This window comes from Molothrus aeneus, chromosome 3 (genome assembly GCF_037042795.1).
Source record: "Molothrus aeneus isolate 106 chromosome 3, BPBGC_Maene_1.0, whole genome shotgun sequence".
In the NCBI taxonomy this organism is placed as follows: Eukaryota; Metazoa; Chordata; class Aves; order Passeriformes; family Icteridae; genus Molothrus; species Molothrus aeneus.
In genome coordinates this window covers 47797418-47815440 of record NC_089648.1, presented here as the reverse complement: position 1 = coordinate 47815440, position 18023 = coordinate 47797418, and the positions used below count along the sequence as shown (strand labels likewise).

Here is an 18023-nt window from a genome sequence, read left to right as displayed (position 1 = left end):
AGATGGCTGATGTGTGGAGTCTCTTTCCCACTAGTGGGGAGTAGGGTGCTGGGTGCTCCCTGTCAGAGCTAAAACAGGCTCTCCTCCATCTCCCACTTGAGAGATGTTCCTGCCATGCCTCCTTTGCCAGGGAATGGCTCATGGGTTATTTGGAGTAGGTAGGCCAGATAACGAGAGCATTCTCACTTTCCATGCCTTCAGTTTTGGAGCTTCTCCTCCTGTGTGCAGCATTGAGGGGTTTGGGAAAAGAGAGTGCCATCCATGAACTCCTTGCACCTGGACAGCCTTTGGTTGTGGCACAGCTGGCAGTGTTAAAAAACAAATTATTTGGAGGAGTTTGAGCTCTTCAAAGGTATTTTGCTGGTTTCCTTCTAGCTAATCACTTTTCCCTCTCCTGTCACATCGTTTTCCTCTATTTACCAGCTCACAGTCAACTGAAGTTTTAGGGCTTAGGAAATTACTGCCTCCCAGCTCCAGCAGCTAATGAATTGTTCTTCTTTAATGGCCTGTTTCCATTGCAGATTGATGCAAACAGAAAGAATAAGACAATTTTTTTCTTTTTTTTAATATACTATCGATTTTTTTAAACTGACTCTTAGAAATTGAAAAACTTTGCTATCTTCGGCCGAAGATAGCCAGGATCTGGGCTTGCCAAGAGGAGCCTGCAGCTGGACAGTACTAATTCTGTCCCCTAATTCTGTCTGTGTTGGTTTTTTTTTTTCTCAACACTGAGTGAACAAGGTGCTGTAGCTGCTGTTTGACTAGGCAAGAAAGGGCGAGAAAAATACAATAAAATCTAAAAATTAGTTCAGTCATTTGGATTTTTTTTTGTGAAGGTCCTTTCTTCTGCTTCCACCTCCTTTGAGAAGAAAAAAAACTGTGCCCAGATTGTCTGAAGCACACTGACAAAGCTTGCCAGTTGCTCCAAATGAAGGGCAAAACAATTTACACCATGTAATAAGAGTTACTCATGAGTGTTTCTGAACAAAGGTTGTCTTTTTCTTGATCAGAAGTGCAGTCAGACTGAATTTTCAAATGTCATTTATTTCTAATTTATTGGTGGTTGTTCTGATTGGAAACATGAAAAAGTAAGGGCATAATATAGATGGATTCTTTTTCTTTTAAGATTACTTGGGGCTTTAATCCAAGCCAGCCATTGAATGCAAAAGGGAATTGTAAAAACCAGCTGGAATGAATATAACAATTTGATTCCACTTCTTCTGTAATTTGTACAAATCACAGAATAAAAATATTTCTTAGATAAACTCAGCATTTAAGGTGTTTTCAGAAAAGATTAATCTCTTGACTGAGTGCTAATTTACACAGCTACAGAGTTCATAAATCAAAATTGTTGGCAGAAACATTAACATTTGAGCATTTTAACAATTAAAATTGTCCAATCAAAGAAACATGCTAAGAAAGCACATGAGAAATAATAACTGTACTGCTGACAGACCTATTAACTCAGTGCTTTACTGTGAGTTTAGGTACAAGCACTATCTTCCTTCCCAGTGCCTGTATCTGGAAAAATTTTCTTCATCCCTTAAAGCATCAATTTTTTCCATTGTTGCAGTCATCCTGGTTCATCCATTTATACTGCAGGGCTTGACATCTGCCTTAGGAAAATGGAATCAGTGAAGGAAAAGTACATGGAAGCAGACATGGTTATCCAGGAAGAAAATGTGATTCTTGTTTAGCTCAGGTCTTTCTGGCTGCTGTTCTTGCTTTAAGCTATTTCACATGGCCAGATGTGACTTGTAACTTCCAATCTCAGTTCAGAGTGATTGTGCTTCTGTCCCTAACCAACTGAAGCATGACATATTTTTTAGCACAAGAAGTGGATATCTGAAATATTATTTCATTCTTCATAGAAATATAAAATAGTTTGGTTTGGAGGGGGCTTTAAAAGGTTATCTAGACCAACTGCCTTGCAATGAGCAGGGTCATCTTCAGCTGGATCAGGTTGCTCAGAGCCATGTCCAGTCTGGCTTTGAATCCAGGGATAGAACATCTACCACCTCTCTGGGCAACTTGTTCTAGTGTTTTGCTACCCTCATTGTAAAAAAAAAATATTCTTAATAACTAGTCTAAATCTACCTTCTTTTAGTTCTCAAACCATTACTACTTGTCCTATTGCAACAGGCCCTGCTAAAAGCTGTGCTCCTAGCTTTCCTGTAAGGCCCCTTTGAGTATCAAAAAGCCACAATAAGGTCTCCCTGGGGTCTTCAGGTTTAACAATCCCAACTCTCTCAGTCTTTCTTCAGAGTGATGGAACATCTCTCCTATGATGAGTTTTTAGCCTTTTTCTGGATCTGCTCTAACAGTCCTTCCTGTGCTGGGGACCCCAGAGCTGGACTTGGTACTCCAGGTGCAGTCTCATAAGAGCAGAGTGGGCAGAATCACCCCCCTCAATCTGCTGGCCATCCTGCTTCTGATGCAGCCCAGGATACAGTTGTTGTTCTGGGCTGTCCAGCTTTTCATCTGCCAGCACTCCCAAGTCCTTTGCCACAGGGCTCCCTTCAGTCCCTTCATCCCCCATCCTGAACTGATACTGGGGGTTGCCCTGACCCAGGTGCAGCACCTTGAACTTGGCCTTGTTGAACCCCATGAGGTTCCCAGGTTGTCCAGGTATGGATGGTATCCCATCCTCCAGGTGTGTCAGCCACACCACTTGGCTTAGAGTCACTTGCAGATGCTGAGGGTGCACTCGATCCCTTCATCTGTTTTTATTAATGAAGATATTAAATAACACTGGTCCCAGTATGGGCCCTTTAGGGACATCACTCGTCATTGTTGTCCATCAGGACTCTGAGCTGTTGGCCACATCCAACCAATTCCTTACCCATCTAACAGTCCACCCATGGAATCCATCCCTCTTGAATTCAGAGACAAGGATGTTGTGGGGGACTGTATTAAAAGCCGTACAGAAGTCCAGAGAGGTGACATCTATAGTCATGCCCCTGACGAATAATGTAGTCACTCTATCATAGAAGGTCATTAGGTATGTCAGGGAGGAATTTTTACTGGTGAAGCTGTGCTTCCTCAAATCGCCTTCCTGTCCACCATGTGCCATAAGAAGCTATATAGCTTCATTTTTTTGGCCTTATTTTTCTCATTTGTATGGTTATGAATCAAGATTAGATGAAGGTTTTGGGACAGTGGCCATTTGTAACCACAACAATAATACAGAAATTAAAAGCTTGAGCTGCAGCATTACTGAAGGTGGTGTACATGGAAATGGAATGAGATGATGTCTTTTGTTGATGTTGCAGACCTCTTCAAGGAGGTGGCAGGCCCTACAGAAATGTGTGACCAGAGACAGCTGGGCCTTCTGCTTCATGATGCTATCCAGATCCCGCGACAGCTTGGGGAAGTGGCAGCCTTTGGTGGCAGCAACATTGAACCCAGTGTGCGCAGCTGCTTCCAACAGGTAAGATAGACCTTCATGTGAAGAACAAAATAAAACCAAACTCTCTCTTAAGTTTACAGATTCACTTATACATGCTGATGTAAAAAAAGAGAGGAATATAAAAACATCCGCTGGGTTTTGAACAGAAATTAATACGCTCCTGCAGTATTGGAAGTATGGAAAATTCATGTGAAAATGCAGCTGGGAAAGATGGTTTATGGTTTAGGAGAGGATCAAACAGATTTTGTTTAGCCAAAAGAATATATAAATCTTCATGATTCTGACAGTGTTTGTGGCTCTAAAAGCTGTTAAAAAATTTTGTATTGGCCAATTATCCTGCTTTGCATTGTTCAAAGCAACCCAATGCTGTGAGAACAACATGCTTTTTCCAGCTGGAATAAGGCATGATCTCAACAGAACAAGAAAATGATGTTGATATTAATTTTTCACCTTGTGCATGAGGAAATTATTTAGCATTCTGTTACTGACAAAAGACCTTGCAGTTGCATGAAACTTCAAGCGTAGTCTTTTTTATATTGCAAGCAGAACATGGAATAAAGCTCTTGCAGCCTGCTGTGAAGCTCCACAATACATGCTGGGGGTTAATGAGGCTGCAAGGAGTGTCTGTCTGTTTAAAGAAGATGAGAATTAAAAACAGAATGTTGTGATGGACCACAACTAACTCAGACTTTTTCAAGGATGCCTAAGGCTCCAAATGTTAGGTAGTGATAGCCATTCTGCTTCAATGCATTATTTTTATGAAAGCAGCTGATTTGAGCATTGTCAGAAATCTTATATGGATTAAGAATACACCATGCCTTATATAAAATTACTGACTTGGATATTTCTGATTTTATTTAATTGAACATTAAAGATTTAGTGAACTTTCAGAGGATTTTCTTTTGTCATTCTTTCATAGAGATTTCTACATTTTTGTCCAGTTCTTTAAAAAATGCAATTGTGCTGACTTTTTTTCCTGAACTATTAGATTAATTTCTAGATTCAGGTGATTAGGATTGGAAGAGTGTTTGTCCAGGTCATGAATAATTTGATAGATACTTACAGAAGTTGGTTTCACCAATTAACCATGTAAAGCTACCCCTGATGTCTTAACATTGCTTCTTCGGACAATAAGGGATGATGCTTGACTTATCTATCACTGGCCTTGAGTGGTTTGAGTCATAGTGAAATAAATTTTTCATTTATTATTCACAAAGGGACCTTTTATGTCTCTCAAATATCTACCCCATCTCCCATGCTATTCAGCTATGGGTGGGGGTACTAGCAAGATACTGTTTAAATACTTGATGTATTATTACAATTATACTGATAATGAGGTTGCAATCCCTCAGCTCACAGGAGTAGTTCAAGTTTAGTCCCTGGTTAGGAGAGCGTAGAGAAAATATGCAGCTGCATGTCAGTTATCTCAGCCCAGTGAAAACAAGTATTTTGTTGGTGAGGAAGAAACACTCTTTTGTTTCCATGCTTCTCCCTCTTGTTGCCAAAAATGAACTTGGACCACGAATAGGTTAAGAAGCTTTCCATCATGTGTTACCATTTAAGAATAACTTTCATTTTAAGCTTTATTTTATTGCTTCCATTGCGCTCAGAAATATTGAGCTCTGTTGTTATTGCTGACAAAGTTGATGAATACGCTACCTTTGTAGCTAGGCTCCTCTTAAAGAAATTGTGGAAGTGTGTTTGCTTGCTTCTTAAAAGAATCATGTTAATACATTAGCTCAAATATATTCTTGCTGTGACTGGCTATAAATGGCAGATTCCTTTCTTGTTCTTTGCCTGTTTGTTTGTTTATTGTGTGTGCGTGTTATATTTAATGTGCTAACTAGAAAGAGTACCATGGGCTTAGAACACAATAAAAAATTGATAAGTCTTGGGGCAATCAGTACACACATGCAAACACTACTGACTTAGTATTTTGTCATCAATCTTAACTCAGAAGATAACCATGTCTTCAATATGTCTGAACTGCAGAGTGTGCTCACTTACTTTTCGACTCAGTTCAGTTGAAGGACAGCTTTACTTCACAGCCTGTTACTTCTGTACTATGTCCTCCATCTTTCTTACCATCTGTCCACTCTATCACAGCTGTTTAGTCTTCTAAACTCTTAATGACTTCACTTATTTTCTTTATTTTAATTTTCATTGAGGTTATTTCTTGTATCCTTTGGTTTTGGATTAAACTGTCATGGAAAGAATTCATGCAGGTTGTTGGGGTCTTTTTTCCATAGATTTTCTAAGGAAAATCTAGTCTGTTGTTTTGTGTTGTTGTTGTTTTTTTTTTAATTTGGATGTGGGTTTTTTCTCTCCACAGAACCACAATAAGCCAGAAATAACTGTAAAGCAGTTCATAGATTGGATGCGCTTAGAACCACAGTCTATGGTGTGGTTACCAGTTCTGCACCGTGTGGCAGCTGCAGAAACAGCAAAACATCAGGCCAAGTGCAACATCTGTAAGGAGTGTCCAATTGTTGGATTTAGGTAAGAGGAAAGGTGTTAGGTACAATATTTCTCTGAAAATATCCACATTTTTAAGCCTTCCAACAAGTGAAGTTTTTTTCCTGTCTGTTTTTCCACTGTTTCCCTTCTTTAAGATGGGATCTGTCACCCATGGTGAGGCCACAGTGTGGCCTGAGCCAGTGCAGTTCTGGCTCGTGCAGTGCCACTGTTAGACACCCAGTGGTCCTGTGCCTGACAGAGGAACAGGGTGGGCTGTCATCAGATGGTTTTGGATTGGTGGATTCGAGAGACAGCAAATGAAGTGTAAATGCACCCCATGTGTTCTGTAAGCAGAAAGATCAACAGGAGGTGATCAGTAAGAAAAAATGGACTGTCTGTCTGCTCTCCTGCATAAGGCTTGGGAAACTCACTTATGCCAGGCAGTATATAAAACAGCCTTCAACATCAATCTTTCCTTGCTTAAAACAAACACTGATATGTTGCTGTGATGAGACTTGCAATGTCCCTATGTCCCTGAACATAACCTAACTTTTCTCTTTTCAAAGAAAGGTGTGAATTCTAAAAGAAAATGTTACATGGAGAATATTCTCCATGTTATTCTCCTAAGCTGTAGTTGGTACCCTTAGTAAGTCATGCTATGACTAACACGCATTTGTAAATTGATTGCTCCAGTGTATAAAGTGATGCAAACCTTATCTCCAAAATCTGCATTAGAGGCCAGAGGTGAGCATAACTGGCTTTTTCCTCTACTGTGGTCATGGAGTCTAATGTATTATCTAGGAAAAATATAAAGCACTCAATCATGTAAACACCTCTAAGATTTTTCTTTAGGTATCTAGGTGGATGAGGAATTTTTGTTCACCCTTTTAGAGGATAATAATATGAATCTTGAGGTCAGATTCATCTTGCCTAGTTTTAGGAATGCTGGCTTTAGTCAATCTAATGGGATTGAGCTAGTAACCCTCTTTTTCTTTTTTTATTATAAATATATGTATGTGATTATTTGCAAAAGTAATAATCTGATCAAACTTTGTTGCCTGTCTTAAAAGGAGATGACGCTTTTTAAGTGTTCCAGTCTTTGTTATTGTTTGAGGAAGCATAAGGTGACAAAGCTCTGGCACAGCTATATTATAGTTGTCTAAGTTGCACTAAGTGTAGGAGGGCAGAGAGATGGAAAAGAAGACAAAGACCCATTTAGAATGGGTCATTCTAAATAATTTCTACAATGAAGCTAGAGATCTGCAACAACAAAAACATCTAGCATCTTAGCAGAAGGTAAATGTAGCCATTTAAAGCACTGTCTCTGAGAAAAGATTATAAACAAGTTGGATCAGCATCTTTTAAAGTGAACTTTTACATTTATAGACACATATTCTCTTGCAAAACAAAACATAAAACTCAACAGGGGAAAAATGTGGGGTACTGAAAACTGCTCTCAGGAAGCAATTTAATTTAAACTTTAACTATTCAGTAGCTATTCAATTTGGTTCAGTTAGCTCATTTTAGTTTCATACAAATGATATAACCTCATCCAGTCAGAACAACCATAGCATAGAAACAGTGGGTGCAATCTGGAATTGAACTGTTGATTTAGTCTAAATAAATAAATAAATCATGTTCCTGGTGATTACATTTAGTACAAGGGATACTGTAGAAGTTTGTTAGCCTATTTATACATACACTCTCTTAAAAATCAACTAAAAGTAAACAAATAATTGTATTTTCTTAGCTGAATTTTAAATTATTCTTACAATTCATGAATGCTTAAGAATTTAATTTTCTGAAATGTGTGTTGAGTTTCTGAGCACTAAAATTACTTACCAACCTTTAACTGATGAGTATAAAAACTGAAATAAACCAGTCTGGTTTATAGAAGTTTTTTTTTTTTTTGAGATAACACATGAATAGTAAATAGAGGAAAAGAAAAACTAAAGCAATGGAGTTTAAAGTCAGTAAAAACTTTAAAATTATAAATTCTTTCCTGTCCATCAGTGAAGCTGATGCCTGTATGATTTTCTGCATCAAAGCTGCTTGGGCAGCAGGTGATTGATATATGCAGTTACAGACTCTGTAATGCATTTCAGATGGCTCTCTATATTGATATGGAGACAGGAACTTCTAAATACCCAGTGAGGTGTGTAGTGTAGGAAGGTTCTGTGGACTAAGAGGGCTGCAGGTTTGCTGTGTCCCCTGCAGCTGCTGCAGTGGCACTGCTGTCCCTGGGCCTGCAGCCGTGATGAGCGCTGGCTGTGCCACGTTCTGGTTGTGCACACTCACACACTTCAGAGTTCTCTCTCAGCTAATCCCAACAAACTCACTGTGTCCTTGTGTTGCTGCTGCTAAAAGCAGGTGACCCATTTCAGAGAGTAATTTGCTTTGTGAGGCTTAATTAGGAGTAAACCTCTAATCACTTTGTTTAATGTCCCCACAGGTACCGGAGCTTAAAGCATTTCAACTATGATGTCTGTCAGAGCTGTTTCTTTTCTGGCCGCACAGCCAAGGGGCATAAATTGCATTATCCAATGGTGGAGTATTGCATACCTGTGAGTACCAGTTTGCTCAGTGTTTCTGATGGATAACAACCCAGATTTGAGGTCTAAATATTTTTTCATAGTCTTTGTTACCTAGCCAGGATTTATTTTACATATGTTTAATATAATTTGTCTTCCTACCTTTCTCTTTGGGAGGTATCAAGAACTTTTCAGATTTTGCTGATTTTATGTAGGGAGTGTTTGGATTCTATAGAAATGGGCAGCAGTATCCACCTCTGAGAGAACTTAAACTTCACTTCTGATTGGTAAAACAAAGCTTGAATATTAAATGTAACTGCTGTTCTTGTATACTAACATATATACACACACAATAAGGGTAAAAACATGGCAGAGAAAAAGGACTTGCTTTACTATTGCTGTACCAATGGCAAAGAGTATTTAATATTCTAGTAATGCACATTAATATTTTTAGGGGGCTATGTTTTCAGGTCCAGCATTTCCTTGCTTTGTGAAAATGTGGCTAGAAATAGATTGTTTCATTCTGTTGTGTAATTGCTATTTACTGGGATATATAAAAGTTGATGTGTAGCTGAAAAAAAACCCCAAAGCCCAGAATTAATAGTTTCTAACCAGAAATGGTGTGAGATGTTTACCAGCAGTACCTGACAAAAATTAATTTTATAACACTGTATTTTCCTAATGATATTTCAAACACAATTTTTTAAAGGAGATTCCTAGGGGTCTTTCTTTACTGAAGGAGTGGCTGGGTTGCTACACACAAATACCATTCATGCTTTTTTTATCAGATAGCTGTTTGCAGTCAAGAATTCTACCTTAGAAATAAATTAATAGGATAATTTGTATGTGCTCTACACAACAGTGGTGAAAGGTCTGCATGCTCAGAAAAATTCAGACCAGAAAGTAACTAGAGCTGATTCAACAGTGCCAATTTTCAATAGTGTTACAAAATTCTGTGTGTTCTTCTAGTAGCAAAAATTCATTGAATTATTTGTCCCTTTTGATGTAGTTGTTGGACTTACTACCTGTGTTTTCCCTCTCTTTTTCTGTCTGGCGTGTCTTCTGTAATGGAATTCAAATTCTGTAAAATAGTGGTTTTACTTCATTATGGTCAGAAAATAAAAATGAGTAATATTAATGTATTTTCATTAAATCTATAACCAAATGTTAATATTTTATTGATAAATCTGCATGTCAGGGAATACTCTGAAGAACATTTTTTAAGTAGATTTGGTTTTTTTCAGCTAGTTTTAATGTTTATTATATTTTATTACATGACTATTCTAACCTCAGGATTTGAGGTCAGGAGGTCTATGATTAAACATCATTAAAAATTCACTATTTTTCTGCTTATAAACCTCATCTAGTGGAACAGAAATACTCTTTTTTACTGTCTATAATATGCAGGAAATTCAGAAATTGAGGTGCAAGGAGTGTTGAAACAGATTATGCTGCTGGTCTGCAGGATAAGATATCCTTCCTGTTGTGTTAGTCAAATACAGATTACATCTGGTGTGGTATATTGTACTTTCCCTAGAATATTATGTTATCTTTCTCATGAATTCCAGGTTTTGTCTGAAGCAGCAGATTTGATATCTAAGATGAATTTTCAGGTCTTGTTAAACAAGTTCACATTGTGTAACCATGAGCCATCTCATTTACAAGTGAAGGCTGACAAACTGAAAATATATTCTGGAAATGGCTGGAATCGTCTCTGTTCCTGGAAGTCGGGATGGCTTACATTATAATGAAAATTTCTGTTACTGCTGCAGAAAAAAATGTAGTTTTGAGGCAATATTATGTGTAAAATAAGGTAGAGTAAGGCAAAAGCCCCTTCTTTCCATGAAATATAGGAGGGATGAGGTGACTCCTCTATGGGATAATAAGGGGAGTAAAATGACATTCTTGATCAGAGTGAAGGAAGGAAAGCCAGTCTAAAAAGGGGAAAAGGAAGGAACTTGAGGAAGTTTTAAGTAGAGAAGAAGAAAAGAAATGGCATATAATTCAGGTGATGCATAAAATTAGAGGTCCAGAGCGACCCCGGTTAATTTGAAAGTGGAATATGAGAGCTGGAATTTTATTTGGGTCCTGATGTAAGTGTACTCTGCTACCTCCATGTCTGTAAAAAGAAATGACCCATTATACAAACAGACCTAGATGCTGTTAGACTTCCATAATCAGTACCCACATGCAAATTATTTTAACTAGCCTTATCCAGTCTAGGTCTGGAATAAAGACTTGATTTCATGAAAAGAATCCTGTATTATTTAGTCTTGCTATTTGTAATAATGCTCTGTGGTTGGTATACTAATTTGTTGCTAATCCTCTCTACATATTGAACTCATTAAATGTGATACAGTAGTCAAGAATTGTAAAATTTTTTGCAGTTAGTAGAATAGCTTATATGTTTAAATGGAATAATGCTTGAAAAATAGCATAGTCCTGGGTCTGTGAAATAAAATAAAAGCACCAAAGACCACTGAATTGTTCCTTAGAATCCATTATATTACAGTACAAATAGCTTGAACAGGAAGGGTGCATCTTCTCTGCCTTTTCAACTAAATTCAAAGGCTGTTGATGTTAAAATGGTGCTTTCTTTGCCAGTGTTGAAAAGCAGAGTACAAATGCATGTACTCACCAAACTGCATTAATAAAATCTAGCTTCCCTTTTTTACTGCTAATGCATATTAATACATTTTTATCAAGAATACTAGCAATAAATAGGTAAAAAAATGCTTCCATTACTTAAGCTGACATTTAGAACTGGAGCTTAGTCACAGATGGATGGAAGACCATTTAATTGTCTTCATGTGAATGGTTCAGTGTAGGGTGTAAAGGGATTTCTCAGAAGCACAGTAAGTTCTTACCAAATTTAAAATAATTTGGAGGATGGGTTTAAGAATATGTTCTCTATTGTAATGACTTTTGTGATATTTGCTTTAGGTAAGAATTGCTTCATAATTTCAGATTAGGACCATTTACTCCTCATAGTTATATGTAGTTACTGCATTCTAATCTGTAATGCCATTTTGCTTTTGTCCTAGCTTGCAATTTAGTTTTCTTGATGCTGGGGGAAAAAAAAATCATTTTAATAATGATTCAGTTATGTCTCTTCTTTCATCCAGGATTTAGAGTTAGGTGTGAGAAGCATCTGAAAACATAATTCTCTCTTAGGTAGTAGAAATGCAAAATTATTCTCATTTATTTTTCACCTTTACATAATCTTTGTCAGAAAAGATGGGGAAATAAGAATTTTAATGTAAAATTTTACACGGATGTGTAAAAATATTGTCAGATTTTCCTAGCATCTAATTTGAGAGTAGTCCTGTATAACTACCTACACAGTTTATTTTTAGATTTTTTTGAATTGGAAATCCTCTCAGTAGTGGCACTTGTGTTATATTAATGTGGTTGTGCATAATGACAGCATACTTTAGGGAGGTTCACATCTCTTCTGGGAATCGGTTTCTCTGTGTGTATTAAAACAGCTAATTGGTTTTGTGTTAGCTATAATAAATGTAATTAAGAGAATGATGACTTAGGTTTTGACTAGTCCTTTTACATAGCTAGATGCAGTGAAAGGAATAAGAATGTGGGCTTCCATTTGAAAAAGACATTACTGAGAAATAAATAAAATTAAATATATATGTATTATAAATATTCTATACTATTTATTCATTTTCACATATTTATTGTAATTTTTATATTATATGTTATGCAATTTAGAGCTCTACAATTAGTTTATTACAATCTTGGTACTGCTCTTTTACCAATGAATACTTGTTCTATTTCCAATATACTGAAAGCAGACACCAACTGGGTTTTTAAGATATGTATAGAAAATGTATTTCACCATGCTCATTTTTTTTTCCACTGCTTTCCTGGTTTCTTCAATTTTTCTTGGATTACAAATAATTGTATCTTAGTTTGTTGCTTATAACTCTATTTGTGCCTGGCTGGTGTATTGAAGAGCACTGATGCCAGTTTGTCAATTGTTATGATGTTTTTAGTTGGGTATGGCAGCCATGGATATAAAATATTTCTTCCTGAACTTTGTCTTGCTCTAAGAACTGAGATTTTAAATTCAGTTTGAAGGCATGGTCTTTGGACTGAATTTTCAGTGAAGGAAAGTATTTTTTCTTTGCTTTTGAAGTAGGTCTGAAGCAATAGTGCTATTTGTACTATTGATTTGTGTGGAAATAGCCAAGATGTCATGATGTAAGCAAGCGTACAAGGTACCTGCTAGTTTTAATTTAGAAGATAGATTCTACACAACGGTTCCTGGCTATTCTTTTTTTAGAGGAAAGTGTTTTGGTACATCTCCCTTGGCATGATTTTGGACTGGATTGTATTTTGTGGTTATATGCCCAAAAGAAAAAAAAGACCCATTTTTTAGAATTGCACCTTATTTGTATGTAAGTTAAAATAGTTCTTTCAAATCTGCTCAAATTTCACTTGTTAGTATTTGCAGTGCTCAGTCAGTACACAGTCATATTAGTCCTCTTTCTGAGAATCAGGTTGTCATACCAAATAAAGAATACACCAGAGGAAAAATTTTGGCAGCTCAGTAGACATTTATTTCTACAATGTGTAGGTATTAAAATTTTCATTCCTTGGCCTTGGGGCAGAGTTCCATCTGTTGGAGTTACTGTTGCATGAGAGTGAGCAGCCCTTTGCACAGCCTCATGTTCCTTCTTTGGATGGTGCAGTGGTTGGAGAGATGCTTTTTGTGAACGATTTTGTGAACCCTCCCTGGATTCACTTTTTTTATTAAAATTCAGGGGTTCAAACAGCCCTTGGTCACGAATTTACTCTGTTGTGTACTTTTTAATGCCACATATGAGAAGCTCCTATCAATGCCAGTTTGTTTTACTATTTCTATTGCTCATCTGAAATGCATTACAGAGTCTGTAACTGCATATATTATACATACATTAAGATATCTAGATGAATACAGAAATATTTTTAGGTTTTGACAGCAGAGAATAGTTTGCCTGACCTGCCTCTAGGCCTCTTGGTAGTACTTCAGGAAAATGATGACAAAACTGAAGCCTTCCTGTCTATTTTCCACATGGTTGTCCTTTGGCTTTGGCATCCTTTGATGCTGACAGGCTTCTCCCAAAGCAGAGGGTACAGGAATGCAATTTGTAGTTTGTTACAGTCTGGCCTGGATGTCTGTAAAAGCTGTTGCAAATCTTCAGGTATTTCTGGAGGTGAATGGTCATGTTTTCTTTACTGGAGTTGCAAGAGAAAATGCTCAATAGTACCAGCTGGAAGGGGATGTTCTGTTGAAATACTCAGCCCAGTCTGAGCACATACACTTTAAAGGCAGACTGTATACTATTGTTTCCTCCTGCAGATCTCTTAATTGCCATTTTTGCCTTGTATTTTATGCCCGTATGTATCCCTGCTTTTGTAGTAGAAGTTAGCTGAATAGTATTACCAAAGTTGTGCTGCCACTATTGCTGTGATTATCACCAGTTAAAGGGATTTTTAAAAGCAGTTGAATAAATTTTAATTTTGGTCCCAGGATAGGGTGGTGGGCAGGGAGGGAGCAAAGAGGGATGGGGTTAAGCACCTACTAGTTTTGGAAGAGGCTGCATCAGTCAGAACCAGTAAAAAAGCTGCTGGGAGGGATGGAAGATGTTGATTTTAACTTGTAAATTTAGACTTGTAGAATCTTGTGGCTAATTTATATCCTAATCTTACTCTGTGGTAGTAAGGAGACCACTGAATCAGTCTGAGTTTGTTACTCAGGCACTAATTATTCTTATCAGGCCTGCTTGTGCTTTTGAACAGTGCCTGTACACTGGCCACCACTTCATCATTTTTGACTCTGAAATACTACAGGTAGTGGCAGAATCCTATAGGAAGAGATTTGGAAGAGAACTGGAGAAAATGTTTATGAAAATCTTGGCTATTGCAGCAGAGAATGGTTTAGCACATACCATTCCCATCTTGTGGTAAAATTTTCCATTGTAGGTCTAGAATGGGAGGCAGTGAGGGCTATGTCTTACCAATTTATTTTTTCTCTTTTTAAATTTTTCTCAAAAATTAAATTTTTGTGGTTTTCTAGACTAGATATAAATGTTTAGCTTAAGACTTGAACATGTGTCAATTTTTTTCTAATCTATAAAGTAATTGGTAGATGCATTTATTGCTGGGAATTTGAAGTCTTGCTATTATTTTCCAGTAGAAAATGGTGCCTTAGCATTATTATTGTACCATATCTCAGGACACTAAAAAGCCAATTATAGTGTAACTGAAATTTTAAGATTCTTCCTTGTATTCTTTTCAGAACAGCACCAGCAGTATTAATCAATAATATTGACATTAAATCAGTACTATTTAGCAGTGTTGAATTTATTTTTTTTTTTAAAGACAACATCTGGAGAAGATGTGCGGGACTTCACGAAGGTGCTGAAGAATAAATTCCGGTCCAAGAAGTATTTTGCAAAGCATCCCCGGCTTGGCTACTTACCTGTGCAAACAGTGTTGGAGGGTGACAACCTGGAGACGTAAGCTTGGTTTATAGAGCAGTGCCTCCTGGGGTCACTGGCCTGTTCCATCAGAAACAAAAAGCTGAAACTCAAAAAAAGCCAACAACAATTGCAGAGCCTTGTGCTATATTATTCTGTACTGTTTCACATTATTTGCAGATCTTCTCTATTATTTTTAAAGTAACATATTTTATGCTTAGATTTTTATCAGCATTGTATTATAAAGCCATGGACTTTACAATGTCCATGGTAATGGACAAAACAGGTAATTTTGGCGGGGGCTGAATAGCTGTTTTACAGAGAATACTTTTGAGGAGACTGGGTTTTTGGAACTGCACTGCTTATTTGAATATGCCAAAATTCCTGGAATTAGAAATTTTTGAGTTAATTAGGGTCCTACAGGCTTCAGAAATATTGGTGGCCTAATCAGAGAGAGCACTCTTAGTGTCTCCATGGTATTATTTATGGCGCTGACAGAAGTGCTCCACTTTATTTACTCACTTGGCAGTTGTCAGCAAAAGACACTCTTACAAGAGCAAAAATTAAGATGTGTTGACAGGGTGCTAGAATTAGTATCGTGGCTTGACTGTCCCTCACATCCTGGAGTCTGTGGCATTGCTGCACTGTCTGAACACAACATAGCAACAGCCCATGCGAGGCTTCAGCAAAGATGCTCTGCATCCACGCAGCAGCTCAGTGCCAGTGCCCACAGTCTGAGGGCTTTCATGACTGTAGGGCTGTGCCTTTCATTTGCAATAAGTAAACAAAACCTTCTCATTAGCAGTTTAAGAGACAGGAGGAAGTAATCTGAAAACTGTCTGATTGATAGTCTGGCTTCTAAGGAAGCAATGAACATTCAAATGTTGCCTACCAGGGCACTCTTCAGCTACCACCAACGCAGGAAAGCAAAGCTGCTTTAATGTGGTGGAAGTTTGCCAATGCTGCCAGAAAATGGAATGATAAAACTATAATCACAGGTCAGAATAAAATTCTGTTGGTCCAGTCATGTGGGAAATATACAGATAAATTGTCAGCACCATGCTGAGAAAACTCTTGGTATTGGCTCTCTGCCCTGCAGGTGGCAAAACTCAGTAATACGTTCCTGCCAATAAAAAAAAATTAAAGAAAATAAAAAACTCTTATAGTTATTCAAGTGTGAGAATGTAATACAATATGTATTGACCTCATTATTTTCATGCCTAAGGAAAAGAAGCATTGATAACTGTGACTTATGGGGGAGGTTTATTGGTGGGGTTTTGCACCCCACTTTTTTTTAATACATTTTATTGTTTGCTTTAAAATGAAGTTCCAGTACTTGAGCAGAGTTTAAATGAATTGATTATGGTTTATGAACTGCAGTTCAATCAATAACATGATTTGGATTTTTCTTTAAATTGATTTTTATGTAACAAAATTAAGTATGTAGGTCAGTCTTCTGCCTCTCCGTGACAAGTGGCAGTATTTGTTGATGTCACTTTTCTACATCAATTGTTACTTGTTCAGGGTGGGTTGCTGTTTAAAGTATTTTGTGTTTCTCCAGCTTTTTCTTGCTTAAATAAGTACTTAAGTTTTTGCTTCATAGTTTAATTCTTTCTCTCTCTCTTTTTTCTTCTTTTTTTTGTGTCTTCCTTACAGTCCTATCACTCTCATCAGTATGTGGCCAGAGCAATATGAGTGAGTATGCAGAACCCCTTTATCTGGAAAGCCTCATTTGCCAGTTGATTTCTTTTAGCTCAGTTGCAGCTAATCTGATGTCCCTGAATGGGACTATAGGGCACGGCTGACCCAAAGCAATAACGCCCTTGGGAATATAGTGCATGTATTTATTTGTCATCAGTCTAACTTGATTTAAAAATAATGTTCTCTATATCATGAATTGCTTTAGACACCGCTAATTTTTTTTATTATTATTTTTAAACTAGTCCTTCCCAGTCTCCACAGCTGTTTCATGATGACACACACTCCAGGATAGAACAGTATGCTACTAGGTAAGAGAGACGTGGTTTCTCACTAGTCCGTTGCATTTTGTGGTTGATTCCTGCAGTTTTTAATGCACACTACTGGTTAGATATTATTTTTTAAAAAAGTATCTTTCTCTGTGCTTACAAGATTTGCTTCTTAAATCATCAGGTTCTTATTATGATCATATTAAAAGTAAAATATATGTGTTGAATCTATCATCTCTGATACAGAGTGGAAGCTGCTGCAAAATTGCGTTATTTCTAAAATGTGTCATTATTGGTTTCTTTCTTAATATTTAACCTTTGAAATAAACAGAACATGTTCTATATATAGGTTTTCCCAGGAGGGTATTAGAGCCAGGGTTTTGTTTTCTTCTGTGATAGGCTGACACTCTGCATTACTGTTGGCTTTTAGCAGAATAGGTTGCAATTACAGATGTTTTATGTTGTGGCTTTTGTGGGGTCACCCTAGTCCTGCTATGATAAAATATCTGTTATGCCAAGTCCATCTCAATGTCTGTGTTTTGTTAACTAACTTCTGTACATTCAGAGCTGGTGATCACAGAATCATTAAGGCAGGAACAGACCTCTAAAATCATCAAGACCAGCCATTAATTCAGCATGACTTTGTTCACCACTAAACCATGTTCCCAAGTGCCTCTCCCACGTGCCTTTTGAGCACTTCCAGGGAAGGTGGTTCCAACTCTTCCTTGGGCAGCCTATTCCAATACCAGACCAGCTTTTCACAGAAGAAACATTTTCTAATATCTAACCTAAACCTCCCCTGGCACCACTCGAGGCCATTTCCTCTCATCTGGAGTTAAGGGCATGATGATGGTGAAATACTAACCAGAGACACCCTCTCAAAAATAACTACCATGGGAACTGACTAGGTTTTTCTTTGGGTGGTTTTGTTCTTGTATCTGATCTCCACAACTGAAAAGCCATTTTAACTTTTTTTATTTCTTTGAATAAAAATTCAGAGTGCATGTTTAAATTAATAGCATTCTAATTTATGGGCAACTTAAAATTCTTCAGACCAGTTTTTTTAAAATGCCTAGGATATGCTGCACTTGATCTATGCCGTAAGAGAAAATAGGAATAGGGCAGGAAATCAAGGTGAAGGGCTACCCACAGTCAGCCTATTTTTTTTTTTGTCCCCCAA

At 37.3% G+C, this 18023-nt stretch overlaps 1 protein-coding gene across 2 annotated transcripts in view; it reads left to right on the top strand.

The window, feature by feature from the left end:
- The window catches only part of UTRN (utrophin), a 341520-nt gene that overhangs the window by 299931 nt on the left and 23566 nt on the right, over window positions 1–18023 (top strand). For both annotated transcript variants that reach the window (XM_066546847.1, XM_066546846.1), the window contains 6 exons: window positions 3273–3430; window positions 5742–5908; window positions 8319–8430; window positions 14779–14915; window positions 16533–16571; window positions 16820–16885. In XM_066546847.1, coding sequence (XP_066402944.1) covers window positions 3273–3430; window positions 5742–5908; window positions 8319–8430; window positions 14779–14915; window positions 16533–16571; window positions 16820–16885 — 679 coding nt within the window. The remainder of the gene's footprint in view (window positions 1–3272; window positions 3431–5741; window positions 5909–8318; window positions 8431–14778; window positions 14916–16532; window positions 16572–16819; window positions 16886–18023) is intronic.